This window comes from Lotus japonicus, chromosome 2 (genome assembly GCF_012489685.1).
Source record: "Lotus japonicus ecotype B-129 chromosome 2, LjGifu_v1.2".
Lineage (NCBI taxonomy): Eukaryota > Viridiplantae > Streptophyta > Magnoliopsida > Fabales > Fabaceae > Lotus > Lotus japonicus.
Genome location: NC_080042.1, coordinates 18,493,841 through 18,510,659, shown reverse-complemented (window position 1 = coordinate 18,510,659; position 16,819 = coordinate 18,493,841). Strand labels below are relative to the sequence as shown.

Here is a 16,819-nt window from a genome sequence, read left to right as displayed (position 1 = left end):
AATTACTTAGACTGTCCTTGTTTGTCCCGAATTCCAATGCATATGAAATTCCAGATGAAACAAGTAGATCATAAGTTCTTAGTTCTTTTGACTATGATTGTTTGTCCTAAAGTTCAACTCATATCAAGTTCCAAGACGTAACAAGTAAATCGCATTTCAGTAGCTCTTGAAAAGTAAACAACAAGGATTCTATAATTATTTCATAATTGCTTAGTTTGTGTAAATTCGTAATTATTTCATAATTGCTTAGTTTTTGGAACTATGAATTGATTTTCTCTTAGTTAATTAATTCTTGCGAAGTAGGGAATCAATAAGAAGGAACTATTATGTTGAACCAATGATTGAGTTGTGATATACTAAACCAAAGGGATTTGTCCGTTTGAATCTACTCTGTTAATCTGCTTTTAATTCTATGCTTACTGCAGGAAAATCACAACCCTTTCGTGTGCGTGCGGCTTAAGTGTTGAAGCTTTGCTTGAGTGGTAATCCTTGGGAAACGACCTAGGAGTCATTTCCTAGTACTACAGTTTTGTTTTCTTAAATAATTATTTGCATCGGTTACGACCTCGATCAAATTTCCTGATGCAAATAATTATTTAAGAAAATAAAACTTTAGTAATGGGAAGTGACTCCTAGGTCGTTTCCCAAGGATTATTGGTTGCGGTAGCATTAAATTAAAAGCGGATTAACATAGTGGATTCAAACGAACAAATCCCTTTGGTTCAGTATACCGCAACTCAATGTGGTTCAACATAATAGTTCCTTCTTATTGATTCTCTAATTCATGATAATTAATTAACTAAGCGAAAATCAATTCACAGTTCTAAAAACTAAGCGTTTATGAAACAGTTACAAATTTACACAAACTAAGCGATCATACATCAACACTTATTTCTAAAACGACAGAATTAAGCAAACCATAGATTCAGAAATAGAGACGAAGAAAATTAATAACGAAAGAATTTTTCATTAAAATCAATACCTCAAGAGTGCGATATACTTCCAAAGAGATTTAATCCAGGAAGTTAGCATTTCATGGACGGAATAACAAAAGCAGTGAAAGTAATATAGAATATAGGGAATAGAAGGGCAAACCCTAACAGAGCCCTAATAATAAACTGAAATTCAAAATTATATTGCAAAGCAAAAGTTGTCTCAAGTTGTTTCAGCACAAATCTTTTTATAGGGCTGGAATTATATTCTAAATAAAAATCAAATCCTAAAGATAAAATCCGAAAATAACAAACGAAAATAAATCCTGAGAATATAATCTCCAAAATAAAATTTTAAAATATAATAAAAAATACAATCTTCAATTCGACACAAATAAAATCTTCATTCCGCAATGCCCAAAACGCCTTTGATGCAAAATATGACCTGAAAATAGTAATATACCTAATTAGACTAAATAATAAAAATCCATGCCAAACAAAGTGAATTAAGCACAAAGAATCATCAATAATGGAAAATTAAGATTATCAATAGTGGGTAAAATATTGTTCATCAGTATCAACGCATTATTATACCATTAACTTGTTTTAGTTTTTTATTAAAAAAAAAAAACTTGTTTTAGTTTTATTTGAAGAGTATGTTTTTTTTTTGAAAGGATTTGAAGAGTATGTTTACAATAGAAACAACGGTTTAATTTGTATGTATGCCTTGGATGAAAATTAAGAAGATGAATTTCAAATTAAGTGGACGAGAAAATCTAGTTTAATTGGTTTTTTGTTAGTCAAATCTAGTTTTGTTCAAAATCTTGTCCTATAGTTTTATTGGTTAATTAAGTTTTTATCTCTTGAAAATTACCAAAATTTAGTTTTATTTTCTTGACGAAGAGTAAATCCAGCTTTTCCAGTATTTCTTATGTGAGCACAAACTCAGCAAGGAGTTGTAACAAAAAAAAAACTCAGCGAGGAGTAATTCTTAGGAGTAATTCTTAGGTGACATATATACAGGTTGGCCTGCTCATAGCAGCCACAAACAAGACGGGTTAGACTGGCCCGGCAAAAAGAGTGGGCTAGAAATACTGTCTCGCCCCACCAAAGGGCACTGGCAGGCCATTATAAATGAAAAAAAAATCCAAACATCATTGGCACGAAAACTCTGGAATTATTGTTGCGTAATGGAAACATTAGATAGAAAGAGGCCAAATTGCCATCTTTTTAGGTGCAGCATATTTATTTCAACATGAACAAGTTACTCTAAGAAACATTCATATCTTTTTGCAGCAATATGGATAATCCTCTAGGAAGATAAGCCAATACTATTCACAATAGAAAAAGGTAGAAACTAATGCCCTGCAATATTAAATTTGTGAGTGGATTGGAAAGTCTAGAAACGATAACAATGTAACCACCGTTTTTACATGGATTCTATACCTAGCAAGATTTGTCAAGTATTTATTGGTTATATGATGTATTGATGGACTTTCAAATATTTGTAATTAAACCAGTTAGCCTTTATTACAACTCATCCCAAAGTTGGTACATTAGCGCAACCACTCCCACAGCTATTTCAGGTTCTAAACGTCAATTACCATGCATGGAATGTGAAATAAAAGAGGTGTAAACCAAATTAGGCATAAGATAACTACGGACTTTGTGTGTTTGTGTCATGACTCGTGAGTGAGAATGATCAACAGAACAAGTAAGAAAAGAAAAGTGACTGAGAAAAGTGAGTGTGTGTGTGTGTGTGTTGGTATAGACACTGCTGGCTGCTGCAGCCAAGTTAGAATAGTGGGGAAAAAGAAATTTCCAGCCCAACAAACAAATGTTTCCAGACCAGCTGTGTGAAAAAATAACAACAAAGAACTCTGCAGGCCAGCCCATCCCAGCCGCATATCCCCAGCCCAACCCGCCTAAAACGTTGGCAGGGCAGGTTGAGCCCATATTGCCACCCTTAGGCGAGAACAAACCCAACATCTCTTATTTAGACACACATACTAAAAAAATATTACAAGACAACAAAATATAAAATAAAAAAAAAGAAACAGAGGTCACTTTAAATTCCTAGATGCTCGTAACATTGCTCACCACTTTATGCCTTTATCATCGCTGTCAATCCTCTTCGTTCCTTATGACTCCATCTGGAAAACTCTGCATCGTTGCAAGTACCGAAAAGGTGTAGATGGATGAGAATTTGTAGCAGTGAGAGCTCAAGGAGATCGAGCTTGGGTTTTGAGCCATAAATATTGCATTTGCAGCATCATAAGCCAAGATAGTCTCATGGGAGATCGCGAATGCTCACGGATTTCAGCAACTCATTGTTCAGAATCTGATTTACAGCATCATAGGTGCAACTTGCATTTTTCAGAATCTGATTTACCAGTCATGCAACCCTTTCTAGAGTTAGCTTGTGCAAGCCTCTTTAGTAGGCCTGCATAGACCAGCTCTAGAAAGGGAAGCATGAAGGGCAAATAAGACTCTAAAATTGCAAGTTGCAACTAAAAAGGTGTGAGATTGAGAACTTGGAGAAATGAATTGCTAAAATCCGTGAAACCAATTGTGGGCTGTGGCTATGGTTCAAAACATTTGGAACCTCTCATGAGGCTGCCTTGGCTTATGATGCTATATCTCATAAGCTTTATGGTTCAGAAATCAAGCTCACACTCTCAGAGCTCTCTCTGCAAATTCTCATCAAGCTCCACTGGCTATTGCAACAAATTTGTGTTTGCAGATGAAGCGGTGAGCAACGTAAAGAACGTAAAGGTTTGGCAGCCATGATAAGGTGGTGAGCAATCCTACAAGCTTATAGGAATAGAAAGTGACATATGTTTAACTTTTTTTAATTATTTATACTTTGGTGACTTGTAATTTGTTTAGTTGGTGTGCCTAAATTTGAAGTGTTGTGTTTGTGCTCACCCAATAATTACTCCTAGAGTATTCTAAGATATTATAACCACGCATGAAGACAATAATTTTGAAATAAAACCAAATTTTGTTTCCCTACAAACTGCTTGATACATGATAAAACATTCCTAGTTACATGTGCAGCAACTAAGGAGCATACGAAACACCATATATACTAATCTTTTATACAGAGTAGGAGTCATCATTGAGCTCTAGAGTGCATCTAAGAATGGTGCAGGTGAAAATAAAAAGAAGATCTACAACTATTTTTCTTAACAATTAAAGAGGAAACAATTTGTACCTTAAGATGAAAGGCCTTCTCCTCACCAAAGAACTCAACATGTTGCAAACAAGATGCAGGAAGACATTAATAATCTACATAAATTTAAGCACAAATTCAAGTTAAGATTTATCTTTTAAACAAAAGGTGCCAACCCATTCAACTTTATTCACCTTATGCCATATGATGTGAAAGATATGACAAAGCAAAGGTGAGAAATTATAATAATGAATTTGTGTGATCCTAAAGCTTGCTACAATATCCTCAACCCCTGGTAATCTTTTCTAGGAACACACCTCTGTTAATATTTAATTAGCATGTTTCGGAAGAATAACACATGATACGTTCCAAATATTGCCCATCATCATCCTTATCATGACTTTAATATGTTTAACACATCAAATCCTGTAATAGTTATTTATTAAATGTTCTATAGTCTAGGTTTAGCAAATACCAAAGACAGTATAAATGCCCACATCAAAGTCACCAAAACATTTTCAGATACGTTTAATCTCATTTACAAGTTTAAATTATTAATGTGTAGAAAGTAGTTGAAGCACTTTTATTTCCATTGAAGAAACTTACAAGGCAAAGATAGCATAATCATTCAACTTACAATAAGCTCCAGTAATATAAAACTTGTCAAATAGTACTGCAACTAATATTCATAATATTATAAAGTTCAAACAAATCTCAAATTACCTATTCAGTGAACACTTTAATGATCATATAAAATTTGGCTCCTCCTTCATGGTGTTACCATTGCTATCTACGGATACTTTCATTTGACTAAAATCACCTGCAGAAGATTCAATTTCATTTTCCATAAACCTACTTGGAATGCAGGTACCTCTGCCAACAAATCCAAGACTGCTAGGACATGCTTGATCAAGTGAAGCACCAGATTTAACACCATAGGGAACTTGTCTATCAGTAACAGGCAGAAGTTCAGGGATTGGTTTCGCAGCACCAAATATGAAAGTTGAGTTTTGAAGCTGCGGAATATTGCTATGGGTGGAGCCTATTGAACAAGAACCATAACCAATTATGGCATCACCACTAGTAAATTGAGATGTACTCAATGATTTATTTGATTTTGACAATGAACCATAACCAATTATGGCATTCCTGCCAAAACTGCAACCCTGGTTGACAGTAGCAAGATTATTCACCACCTTCAAGTTTCAGAAGCTTGAGAGTGAACTACCACACGAGATGGTTGAACATTGATTGATTGACTTGATCCTGTATCAGAGGTGAGGGCTGTTGCGGGTGCTGCTGCTATTGTTGGTGCCGCAATATATTCACCAGCATGTCATTATTCTGAACGCCCAACCTTCCAACGCTACTATTTGGTCCCACATAATTAATTGTATTGGATGATTTAAATGCAACATATCTTGAAGATGTGCCATCAAAAGTAACGATGGGCTGAGGGAAATTCTTGGCAATGTTGGAAGGGCATTTTTCAAGAGGCTGACCATGTGCCAAACCATGATGAACATTAGAATGTATTGGACCCTGTCTTGATGCTTCGAGAAGGGTAATCTGGCCCACCGTAGGTATTATGTTAGTTATGGGGTGACCTAAAAACTCAGCTTGAATGGCTGTAAGTGTTTCAGGAGGAACATGGCCAAAAGCAGCCAAAGCTTGTATGTCAAATCTTCCAGATGCACTCAACTTGGATTCTATAGTCCCAGGAACTGTATTTAGCATTCCAATCTGTTGCTGTGCCACTTCACTTAATCGCCTCAAATAAATTCTAAATTTCTGCCAATGGAAATTGCAGTTCAGAATGGAAATATTAGTTAAAAATACAAAACAAAGCTCATTTATCTATAATTTGGTGCCTCAGTTTGTAAAAACTATCAAAAAACATATAATATTCCAGATCCAATAACTAATTCTACTTTCTGGTTAGTTATTAGCAAAATTGATTTGGGTCTTAAATCCTACCACTTGACATTCATAAACTCACATGTATGGACATTTATCACAGAAAAATGGATAATATTCATTTGCATATATATTTTCCCTTCTTAGCTAATCAAGTAATTACATCTGCTTTCAGAAAGAGCAGAAAAAAGATACAAAACTGACAAGTTCTTTATGACACTTCTGCATATGCCATTCTTGGTCTCCCTTAATCTTAGTTTTTTTATTTTATTCCAGGGAATTCTCGTAACTATGTTTGTACATTCATAGCAAATTTAAAATTCCATTTTCAAGTCAAATCAACCATTGCATTAACTTTCAATAATGATTTCTCTGGCTGTTTTTTACATAATCCACTCAAGACATTCATCTCAGCTTGACACATCATCCAACACGTCTAACCTAAAATTTCATACCCAAAACAGTAAGAAATGATGGATGTAGCACAGTTAAACCTCTTCGGAAGTAGATTTAATAATGTTGTCTTAAATAAGATAAACACTGAGTTTTGAAAAAAAGAAACTAAAAACTTCTTTTATGACATGCGACCTCGTCAATCAATAGCCCTTCCTAACATGGAATAACAAAAGAGAGCATTGTACGTTTGAGTTTCATTGATGCTCAAAAACCATTAATTTTTTTATAAAAAAATTTGAACTTGTAGACACCTCTTTGCCTCTACGAATTAGCCATAAACACTCCTATCCTTGCTAAATCAACAATGTTAAGAAAGACTAATCATAAAAATAAACAGAAGGTAAATCGTGGGCCAATACATAACAAAACTTACATAAAAAATAGTATATATAAAAGTAAAGAAGAAAGATAGGGTAACTGGTGAGATCACACTATTCTACAAGCGCTGTAGCTTGTACCGCTGTAGTACTGTCCAACGCTTTTTTTAACAAGCGCTGTAGAACATGGTACATACTAAAACGCTTAAGTTTATAAAACGTGGTAATATACGAATATATTACAACGTATTTTCTGAAGAAGCGTTGTAGCATGGGACTTCCTACAGCGCTTGATTTTAGAAAAGCGTTGTAGAATGAGACATCCTACATCGCTTAATTTTAGAAAAGCGTTGTAGAATGAGACATCTACAGCGCTTAAGTTTAGAAAAGCGTTGTAGAATAAGACATCCTATAGCGCTTAAGTTTAGAAAAGCGTTGTAGAATGAGACATCCTACAACGCTTAATTTTAGAAAGCGTGGTGATAAAGAAATGAACTACAACGCATTTTTGGAAAAGCGTTATAGGATGTGACATGCTACAACGCTTAAATGAAAAAAAAAACGTTATAGAATGAAACATCTTACAACGCTTGGTTTTAAATTGGATATATACTTTTTGCATTGTACTCAAGCATATATATACTTTTATATTCTTAAGACATAAAACAATTCCTAAATTTGTTTCCACTAAACAAATAAATTGTAATAAAAAATATTATTAGTAGAAAGAACTCCATGAGAACAACTCTCTCATGAAGAAGGGAACAACAAATCCAACACCACATGAAATGTCTACAGAGCCTCATTAAAACATTCCTGGGAAAAACCCAGTGGGAAAAACCCTAGTGCAGGAAAAAGAATACTTTTTTCCTTCCCAAGCAAGTCAACAAAAAAAAATTAGACAACCCCAAATATATACAAAAACACAAACTAAACCTAGAGAAAACAAAAGCCAACGCATGGATGCTTGTTAGCATAACTTCTATATCACCATTGCCATCAACCACAAGCCACACTACCATGTAAATCTTCAATCTGAAGTAGAGAAAAACCTACTATAGACATGAAGATAATGAACGAAGCAGTACACACCTAGAGCCATACTCAACCTCGAAGCCACACTGCCACCCCTCACTCATAAAAACCAGCAAAAAAAAAACAGCAGTAAACACCCAGTAAAAATAGCACAACCAACCCAACTAAGAAGCAACCCATCCAAAGCACCACCCTTGAAGTGCAAGCAGCATATTACTATGGACAAAACAAATTATAATCCTAGGTGTTCACCATAACATATAACATGCCTTGCACCATAGAACTTAAAATAATTGAAGTATAATACTCAAAATACAATAAACAATAAAATTAAACTATACTACTAGTCTACTACAGAATATCAAATTAATGCATATAGTTGTTTATGCTATTACCATCTAATGAAATATAATATTTTGAAGCACGAACTCAGCCCAATCTTCCTTAACTTCACATAGTTGCTTATTAGAATATGTAGCACATCTATATTTAGGAAAGTACTGCAAAACATAAACATCACATAAGTAAAATCATTGTAGTTATAGAATTAAAAATAAGACATTTGTTATATAGACTATATTAGACATCACATACCTCTACAGGGATTGAATCTTGATCTTGTAAAATAAGTTTCTTCATAAACCTCATGACATAGAACCCACAATCTATGCCATTAGTTTGCTGTGGGCACTATAAAATTAAAGAAACATATTAAAAATAATCATTCAATTTAATTTCTTAAATAATAGATAATTTGTATATATTACCTCTACAACAACCCAATTTATTTTGTTTGCCTTAGCTTTTGGCAAACTAACTCTCCTACTTGCGCGGTACATGTACAAAGCACTAACAAAGTGAAATAAATCTTGCATCAGAATTTTTTTTTCTATCATCACATTCATAAAAAGAGAAGAATAGCAAATGCATACATGTTAAATATTTCCTTCATGCCCGGCCAATCTCTGGGAGTACCATGCATAGAATCCAAATAATAGATAGTGTCTAGTTTGGAATTGGGGTTGATGACAACCAACACCCAGTGATTCCTACAAATTTTTTTAGTAATAACTAATTAAGGATGTCCACGGGACGTAAAAAATAATGCTTACAATAGAAATGTATATAACACTTGTGCTAAATAAAAATGCATTGCTCAGTGCTCACTAAGTCAGTATACACAAAAGTTCAAAGTACATTTGATGGGTCATTAAAAGTGACCTGTTTGCCTACATCGTTTATCATTCAAATAGAGGTATATGAAAAAGTAAGAAATATTAACATTTGGTATTGGTCACCTTTGTGTAATTGGAAGTAATTAGTGTGAATGCTATAGATAAAAATTCAACAGAACACACTACCAGTATTACCTCTACCTCATTCTTGCCAAAATCTACACTCATCATCATTTCATAATAGTTTTCTTCGAGAACCAACCATAGATTCATCAGTACTAAGTGATAAGTTTAATAAGAAAAACAAAAGAAAAGGAGATGATACATATAATAAACTAAAAAGAGACTCTACAGCATATGACAAATAAGTAGATTTAAAAATTTAAATTTCTTTACTAGAGAAAGGTTAAACTTTACTGGAAATGTTGACACATAAAGTAATAATTATAATTTCTGAGACATATAAAAGGTTTTCTTCCTCTGTATCTAGGCACTCTGGATCCTTTTGTATTTGGTTTTTTAGCACACCTAGTGCTCTCTTGGTGATCTAATTATAAACATATGAGAAAATACTTAACAATTTTAAAAAAAGTTACTCACTCTACATTACAAGGTTCTAGAAACATTTTTCCTTCCTCTTGAGAGTTACTGAGCACCTTAGCAACATTTTGTGATTGTCCATCTTGGAGAACGTGTTGTAAGATGTGGGCTCATGAATGAGAATCGACTGGTCTTTTGAGTTTTAAGTATCAACTCATAATACAAGTACCTTACATGAAAACCCAAAAGCAAAATGTGAATGTATTACCATCAACAAATAATAAAAGTACTGAACACAAAGTGGTTGAAAGGAACTTAACCATGAATTACCTGACATATGTGCATATAACAGAGGCACTCAGCCACCTATGATAAAGAACTTCATTCATTTGATCTACACCAAGATATTCATCATATGGTTGACCAATTATTTCTTCTTCCATGACTATGTGTCGTGGGTGGTCAGGGTCCATCTTACCAACATGTATAGAAAGGTAAGTACAATGTGGGGTGGTCTCACCAACTCCGTGGAAGGGCTTCTGCGCAGGGGGCCTCTGATTATTCACCTGTCCTTGTTTCTTGTTAGATGCCACAATTGTCGGCTTTTGTGCAGGAAAGGGCTTTTGAATTTTCGACACTCCTGGTTTCTTTCTAGGCATCACAAACAATGAATTTTTTGCAGGGGAAGGTTTCTTGGAGTCAATCTTTTTCTTCTTTTTAGGTGTTGAAATTGATTCACTTGTATTGGTCGGCAGGTCAGCCTTTCCTTTATCATGTGTAGGTTTCTGCAATTTTAAGTTGAACAAATTAGTCATGCTTAAAATAATAAATATGTTTATCAAGTAGATTATAAAGAATTTATATACCGTATTGCAGAGACCAATGAGGTTGATTGGCCAAGCTAAAAATGTTCCAATTGCCTGACCAACTTTTGTGTTGCCTTCATAATCATCGGGTACTGGCAAATTTGCATTTGGCTCAACAGCAATCTCCATAAGAACCTTAATATGGTTCAGCGGCAACGACTTATTATGTAACGTGGCTCCTTCAACATTAAATACTTGCCCCTTCCCAACCACGCGATGTGTTGGGGTTGACAACTTTAAATCGCATGGAGATGTTCCCTAAGTCAAAACATAAATAAAGAGAATTTTAGAGCGCAATTCAATAAGACTGCAATACTTATTAGAAAAATTAATACCTTAGGAATGTGGTAAGAAGCACTATCTTTAACACTAGCAACAACCAAATCAGATTGTTGTTTGTCCATTGCTTCTTTATCATTCAATTTTTTGCTCATTTCACACATCATAGTTTTCATTTGTTGTAGCTGAGCTTTTAAGTCATCCATTTCCTCAACGGTAGGATTCTTTCTTCTGCGCTTTTTACCCAAGAAGTATCGTTTTTGGCAAACTCCAAGCCCTGCAGCCCTGCAGCCCTGCAGCCCTGCAGCCCTGACACGACCAGGGTACTCAGGGACATTTAATGCTCTAGCAAGTATGTCCTGACGGGGATCGTCTTGTAACTCATCCTTTGGTACAGATTGTGACAAGTTCTCCTGGCACATATAAATGCGAAAATATAAAGGTATGGAGAATATAGTAAACAAATATTTTTTTTGATAACAAGTATCTTAAGAACTTACAGTAATGAACACACTATCTTTCTCAAGCAACTGATTAGTTTTTCTAATCTTATCAGTGCATGCAAGGTGAACCCAAGTAAAAACATACTATAGCTAGAAGAGTAAAGAGCAAAGCAACAATAGCAAAAGAAATAACAACAGCAAAGAAACTAGACAATAGCTAGAAGAGTAAAGAGAAAACAGTAAAAAAGAGGGAAAATGACGAAATAAAAAGCAGCAGCAAGATCAATCTTCATCTGAACAGGGGCAGCAAACTGAAGCATCAGAGAACATAATTGAGAGATACCATCCTCAAAAACTAGCTAACCATCACCGTGACCCTCACAAAAGCAATCTGCCCTTAAAGCCAGCCTCCGAATTAGACTAGCCACAGTGAGTAACAGCACATATATGCCAGTAAAAACCAGTAAAAAAACCAGCAGACTCAGTCCATAACAGCTTATATATACCAGTAAAAAAACTAGCAGACTCACAGTCAAGAATTGCTCAAATATACCAGTAAAAACCAGCAAACTCATAGTCCATAACAGCTCATATATACCAGTAAAAAAACCAGCAAACTCACAGTCAAGAATTGCTCAAATATACCAGTAAAAACCAGTAAAAAACCAGCAAACTAGTAAGCCAAGATACAACAGCAAACAGCCTGGGAAAAGATTAGGATAAAGACCAGAGAGGGTTCAATCTATACAGCAGCAACCAACCTGGGAAAAGATTAGGATAAAAAAACAAAACTAAAAAGCGATGCAAAACAAGATACCCCATAGTAAAAAAAAATTGAAAATACCGAACATGGCAAGCAAAATTAGAGCTTCTCTCTATCAGTAAAAATAAAATAAAAAAACTACATGTGAAGCACAACATGTTCAACAACGGTGGATAACAACAAAAACAGGAAAAATTCTCATCCAAGAAATGAGTTGTATCAGTGGTCAAAACTGCTATCTACTTACACAATTGTCTCACCGTGCCTTGTCCAACATTTATAACTTTGATCAATTCCATACATTATCAAATGATCTTCCAAATCAGCCGCACTAATTCGCTTTGCAAAACAACATTTTAAGCAAGGGCATACAATTCTGGTAGGGTCTTCTTCATGCTCAACTGCAAACCTAATAAACATTTTCACTCCATCCTCATATTCCTGAGACAAACGATTGGCAGACATCCATTCTCGATCCATATTTCTCAATCTATCAAATTAAATCTACATTGAACATAATTAATCAGCAAATGGTTCCCACGAATAAGTTGCAAGATAAGCCAAATAGAAAAAGAAAAACTAAGGAGACATTAGAAAAACCATTCCCACACTTGCGCTGAATCCTCCAACTTTAATAAAAAACATTAAGCCTTAAATTACAATGGATAGTCACCCAAGCCCTACAATCTAAAGGCACAAAGAACCCAGCCAATGAAAGGGTGAAGGACAACCTCACCATAACAGATGCAACTTCAAAACATAATTACTGCTTACTGATTTTGATCTGAATTGTTGAGGAATTTTGTGATATTTGAATAGGCATCTTCAGATAGTAGATAGCAGCAATGCCTATGCTTTGAAAATCTATTTTTTTGTATCTGTTAGTGGGCTGGAATCGGTGCCAGTTTTTTTGTTTTCTTTGCTTTGGTTTTCTCCTGTACCTCTTGTATTTATCCTTCTTTACTTGGGTTAGAGTACCCCTAGTACTCTCTTTCAATATATTTTTGCTTACCCAAAAAAAAAAGCAATTGGGTTCAATCAGAGGTGTCCCGCACACATTAGCACAACACCAAACCTCAGCTCCTACTAAGGTTAAATTCAACCACCAACTCAGACCCCCAGAATATCCAACCACAGCAAAATACAACCAGATATGTTACTTCCTTAGAGCAACAGAAGTTCAGAAAGACAAGCCCCCAAACTTAATTCTTTTGTATGTCAAAAGCAAGAGACACACTTGAGTGACATAGTATAAAATCAAGACAATGCAATGGGTTTGGGAGAGAAAGTGATTACCTTTGGTGACTAGAGATAAAGAGAGGACTCTACACGATCCGGTTCCCTTGCCACAGCTTGACTTCCCACACGCAAAAGACAGCCAGAGGTGCTTGTAATGCTTAGAGCTTCCTAAATCCCTCTCCTCGAGCCTTCTCGCAGAGAGCTTCTCGCAAAAACTGATCCCGCGCAAAAGAAAATTGGAGCTTTTCAGCGGGTGAGATGAGAGAGTACAGGAGTGTGCGTATACGGTTTCTAAGAAAGTGGAAGAGTGGGGAAAATTTGTTTTATGAGATAAATTTGTTTTATGAGATAACTTTGTTATAATCTCAAACCATAACTTCAACAAACTTCCCGAAATTAACACCAATTTAAAATCTAATTAAACAAAACTATAAATGTAGTCCATTAAACAAGGTTAAACAAGCCAAGAGATCGAAACAAAGTCCACTAAAAACCACAGGTAGAGAAAAAACAACATACCTCTTCTATGCTTAACCACCACTTTAGCGGGTTGACCCGTTTGCGAATCGGGTTTAACCTCCTCCACCGGAAACAAAACCCCCGTCAATCCCCTGACATCTGCTCCGGCGCACCCGGTTCGCTCAGCTGCTCCGTCGTCAGCTTTGCCATGGCCTCATCGTTCGGAGCTAATACAGTGAGAACATAACCCTCCGACACCAAACGACCCATTTCAGTAGCCAACGACATCAGGTTCACCAGAATGTCAGCCATCTCGTTGTACCCGCCGTAGTGAAGCAGGGTTTAGATGAAATCCTTCACCTGCGCCTCGCCGTTGAAGTGGTGGTGGGGGCCACCAGGTCCCGGAGCTGGCGCCGGAGCAAGAGAGGGTCCCGGGGCAAGAGCTTCATAGATCGTGCCGGCGAGGAACCAGGTTTTGCCGCGGAAGGTGTTTTCTTCAATCGGTGGGTTCTGGGGTCAACCTCTTGAGTCAGAGCAAAAAAAACCATAGCCTAACGTGATAGTCTACTGCACAATAGGTCTCTTTGCGTTTTGAAGAGGATAACTTTTTTTAAATGAATTGTGTTTTTTAAAGCGTTTTAATATATAAAGCGCTTTAAAGATCAATGTCTATTACTTAAAGCGTTTTCTTTGTAAAACGTTCTAAAATGATCTTTATGTTTTAAAGCACTTCCTGTCACAAGCGCTTTAGAGAATGAGAGATCCTCACTTAAAGCGTTTCCCAGTGAAACCGTTGTAGAATGAACTATATATTTCATAAAGCGTTTGATATCTTAAGCGTTTTAAATTACTACTTAAAGCGTTTTTCCAAATCAAGCGTTGTAAAATGGACAATGTTTTATAAAGCGTTTTCTGAAATAAGCGCTGTAAAGAGTCAGAGATTTTTTCTTAAAGCGTTACGGAGTATGAAGCGCTATGAAATGTGCAATATTTTAAAGCGCTCAATTAAAAGAGCGATTTAATATTGGTTCGCGATATCTTTTAAAGCGTTTCCATTATTAAGCGCTTTAGAATAGGCGCTGTAGAATCCCAATTCTGGCGTAGTGTCAGTTGCATATCCATTGATAGTAACTAAAAAACTGAAAATGGATCTCACGGAAAAAGGTAAAGAATCACTTCAACTTTTGGAATGAAAACAAACCTGCAAATGGCTTGCAACATTTTCCCTTGTTAAGTCAGGGTCATTCATCAACTCTAGAATTCTCTTTGGCACAGCCCCTGAAATACAAGTACAAGAAACAATTGATCTCCTAAATGGAAATTCATGCTTAAAAATAGTAAAAAAATATATATATATATATATACGAGTTAGATTGTGCTTTTATGCTTATTGAAATCCAAAGTAGTCATAAAAGGCAAAATCAAAAGAGATGGAAAGAAAAAATAAGTGGAGAGTCATACTGTCAAGCCCAAGTTGAATCACAGCACTGACAAACTTTTCATGCAGATCTACTGACCACACTACACGGGGCTTCTTAGATGATGGGTCATCAATCTCCAATTCAATTGAAGAAGTATGTTTAGCATCACCAGAATTTGCATGTTCTTTATTTTCATTGTATATTTTCCTAACGACATGCTGCCATATATTCCTCAGTTCTTCCAGACGTACTGGCTTAATTAAATAATCACAAGCCCCATGTCTAATTCCCTTCATGACAGCACATGTTCTACCATCAACAGACATCACTGCAGCATCCATAAAAAAACCAACTTTCAATGTTAAGGATTACAAGTAAAGTAATACTATTAAAAAGAGAAACCGTGCTTACTAATAACAGGAAGATCCATCTCCAACCCAACATGTTCAAGAAGTTTATATCCATCCATGTCTGGCATGTGAACATCACTCAGTACCACATCAAAATCATCTTTCCTCTCTCGCAGAAGATTCAAAGCAACAGTGGCATCAGAGCATGCGGTAACTGGAAGACAAAATTACAATGAGAGTTAAGAAGAAATGATATTCAAATTTACAAGACTCAAAAACCAGCTGCCACCCATGTCATATACAAATAGAGTAAAGTGAAATTTGTTCAGCTTCTTACAAAATGACATGTAACAAAACCAAACCCTTTTTTCACATTCATTATGCAACATTGAACACATCAAATAAGAACACACACACATAAACCACAATAGGTCGAGCCTTGATGGCCAGAAAATTTGCAAGTCCTACATTCAAGCAAAAAAAGTATAAAAGGCACAAATCATATGGGTATAAGAACTGTTAATGCAAGAATATCATGCAAATCTTCCTAGGATTTCCTGCTTTCAATTAAAGGGAGAAAATGCTCAATTGTTGTTGACATTAGCACAACATCCGTTCTCAAATCCATATCAAATTAGGTATACCCAAATAGGTGCCCCTGCAGAATTCACGTCTCTGCCGCAAGGCATAAATTTTAACAGGCACACAAAAATCTAAAATTTCCAAGTGCAACACCATGTGATCTATATAAACAACGACAAAAACAGTCACAAACAACACGAAGCATCAATTCAATCATAAAAATCAAACATGCAAAATTGACGAATTTCATCGAAGAAATCAAGAGAACAAAGTGAGTAGTCAAACTAACCGCGATAATTGCAACTAATAGACATTTTCTCAATAATCTTCAAGGTGGTGGTATCATCGTCGACGACGAGAACTCGGAGACCCACCGGGAACTCTGGGGCGGAAGTAACCTCATATGAGCCGCCGGAGCTGGTGCCGGAGTGCACTCGTTTCTGCAACGGCGCAGCCATGGTTGCTGTTGGGAGGCAACGTCGTCGTTTCGAGAAACAGTGGGGAATTTGGAGTGGGGCACTGAGTATAACTAAAGAATTGGGGTGAAAGGGAGCTGGGGAAGATCTTTGTTGTTGTAAGAGGGGGGAACAACAGCTGGAGAAGTTTGGCTGAGCAGGGAGGGGGGATGAAGAGATTTTAAAATATAACTTGATTGATTTTGATTTCAATGTATGACAAACACTCTTATATAGAGATAGATTTCTCAATATCTATCTCTATATATAAGCAAATAACTTAAAATATATTCATCAGTATTAATTAGTTATTAATACCTTTCAAAGAAAAATTAATTAGTTATTAATTATTAATTTTATTACTCATTATTACTTTTGTACTTAACAAATTTAGTCAACCATTCAGGTAAATGTT

At 35.7% G+C, this 16,819-nt stretch overlaps 2 protein-coding genes across 5 annotated transcripts; both read right to left on the bottom strand.

Annotated features, from left to right (window-relative positions):
- Positions 1–4,688: 4,688 nt before the first annotated feature.
- On the bottom strand, positions 4,689–16,407 carry LOC130736172 (two-component response regulator ORR21-like). The gene is made up of 5 exons (XM_057588018.1): positions 16,239–16,407; positions 15,429–15,581; positions 15,058–15,345; positions 14,798–14,874; positions 4,689–5,898 (listed from the first exon to the last, which is right to left on the bottom strand). The coding sequence occupies exons 1-5, from the start codon at positions 16,405–16,407 to the stop codon at positions 5,410–5,412; spliced, it is 1,176 nt and encodes a 391-aa protein (XP_057444001.1). The 3' UTR covers positions 4,689–5,409.
- LOC130737723 (uncharacterized) lies at positions 8,600–14,171 on the bottom strand. Of its 4 annotated transcripts, none has more exons than XM_057589555.1 (8): positions 13,657–14,171; positions 13,195–13,352; positions 12,159–12,402; positions 10,749–11,105; positions 10,414–10,671; positions 9,878–10,332; positions 9,608–9,776; positions 8,600–8,681 (listed from the first exon to the last, which is right to left on the bottom strand). In XM_057589555.1, exons 3-7 carry the CDS (start codon positions 12,195–12,197, stop codon positions 9,665–9,667), a joined length of 1,221 nt encoding a protein of 406 aa, XP_057445538.1. In that variant the 5' UTR covers positions 12,198–12,402; positions 13,195–13,352; positions 13,657–14,171; the 3' UTR covers positions 8,600–8,681; positions 9,608–9,664. The 4 variants fall into 4 exon arrangements, with proteins under 4 accessions (XP_057445538.1, XP_057445539.1, XP_057445536.1 ...); XM_057589556.1 differs by lacking the exon at positions 8,600–8,681 and adding an exon at positions 8,765–8,881 and having other exon boundaries at positions 13,195–13,428; positions 13,657–14,170; XM_057589553.1 differs by lacking the exon at positions 8,600–8,681 and adding an exon at positions 8,765–8,881 and having other exon boundaries at positions 13,657–14,170.
- Positions 16,408–16,819: the final 412 nt, after the last annotated feature.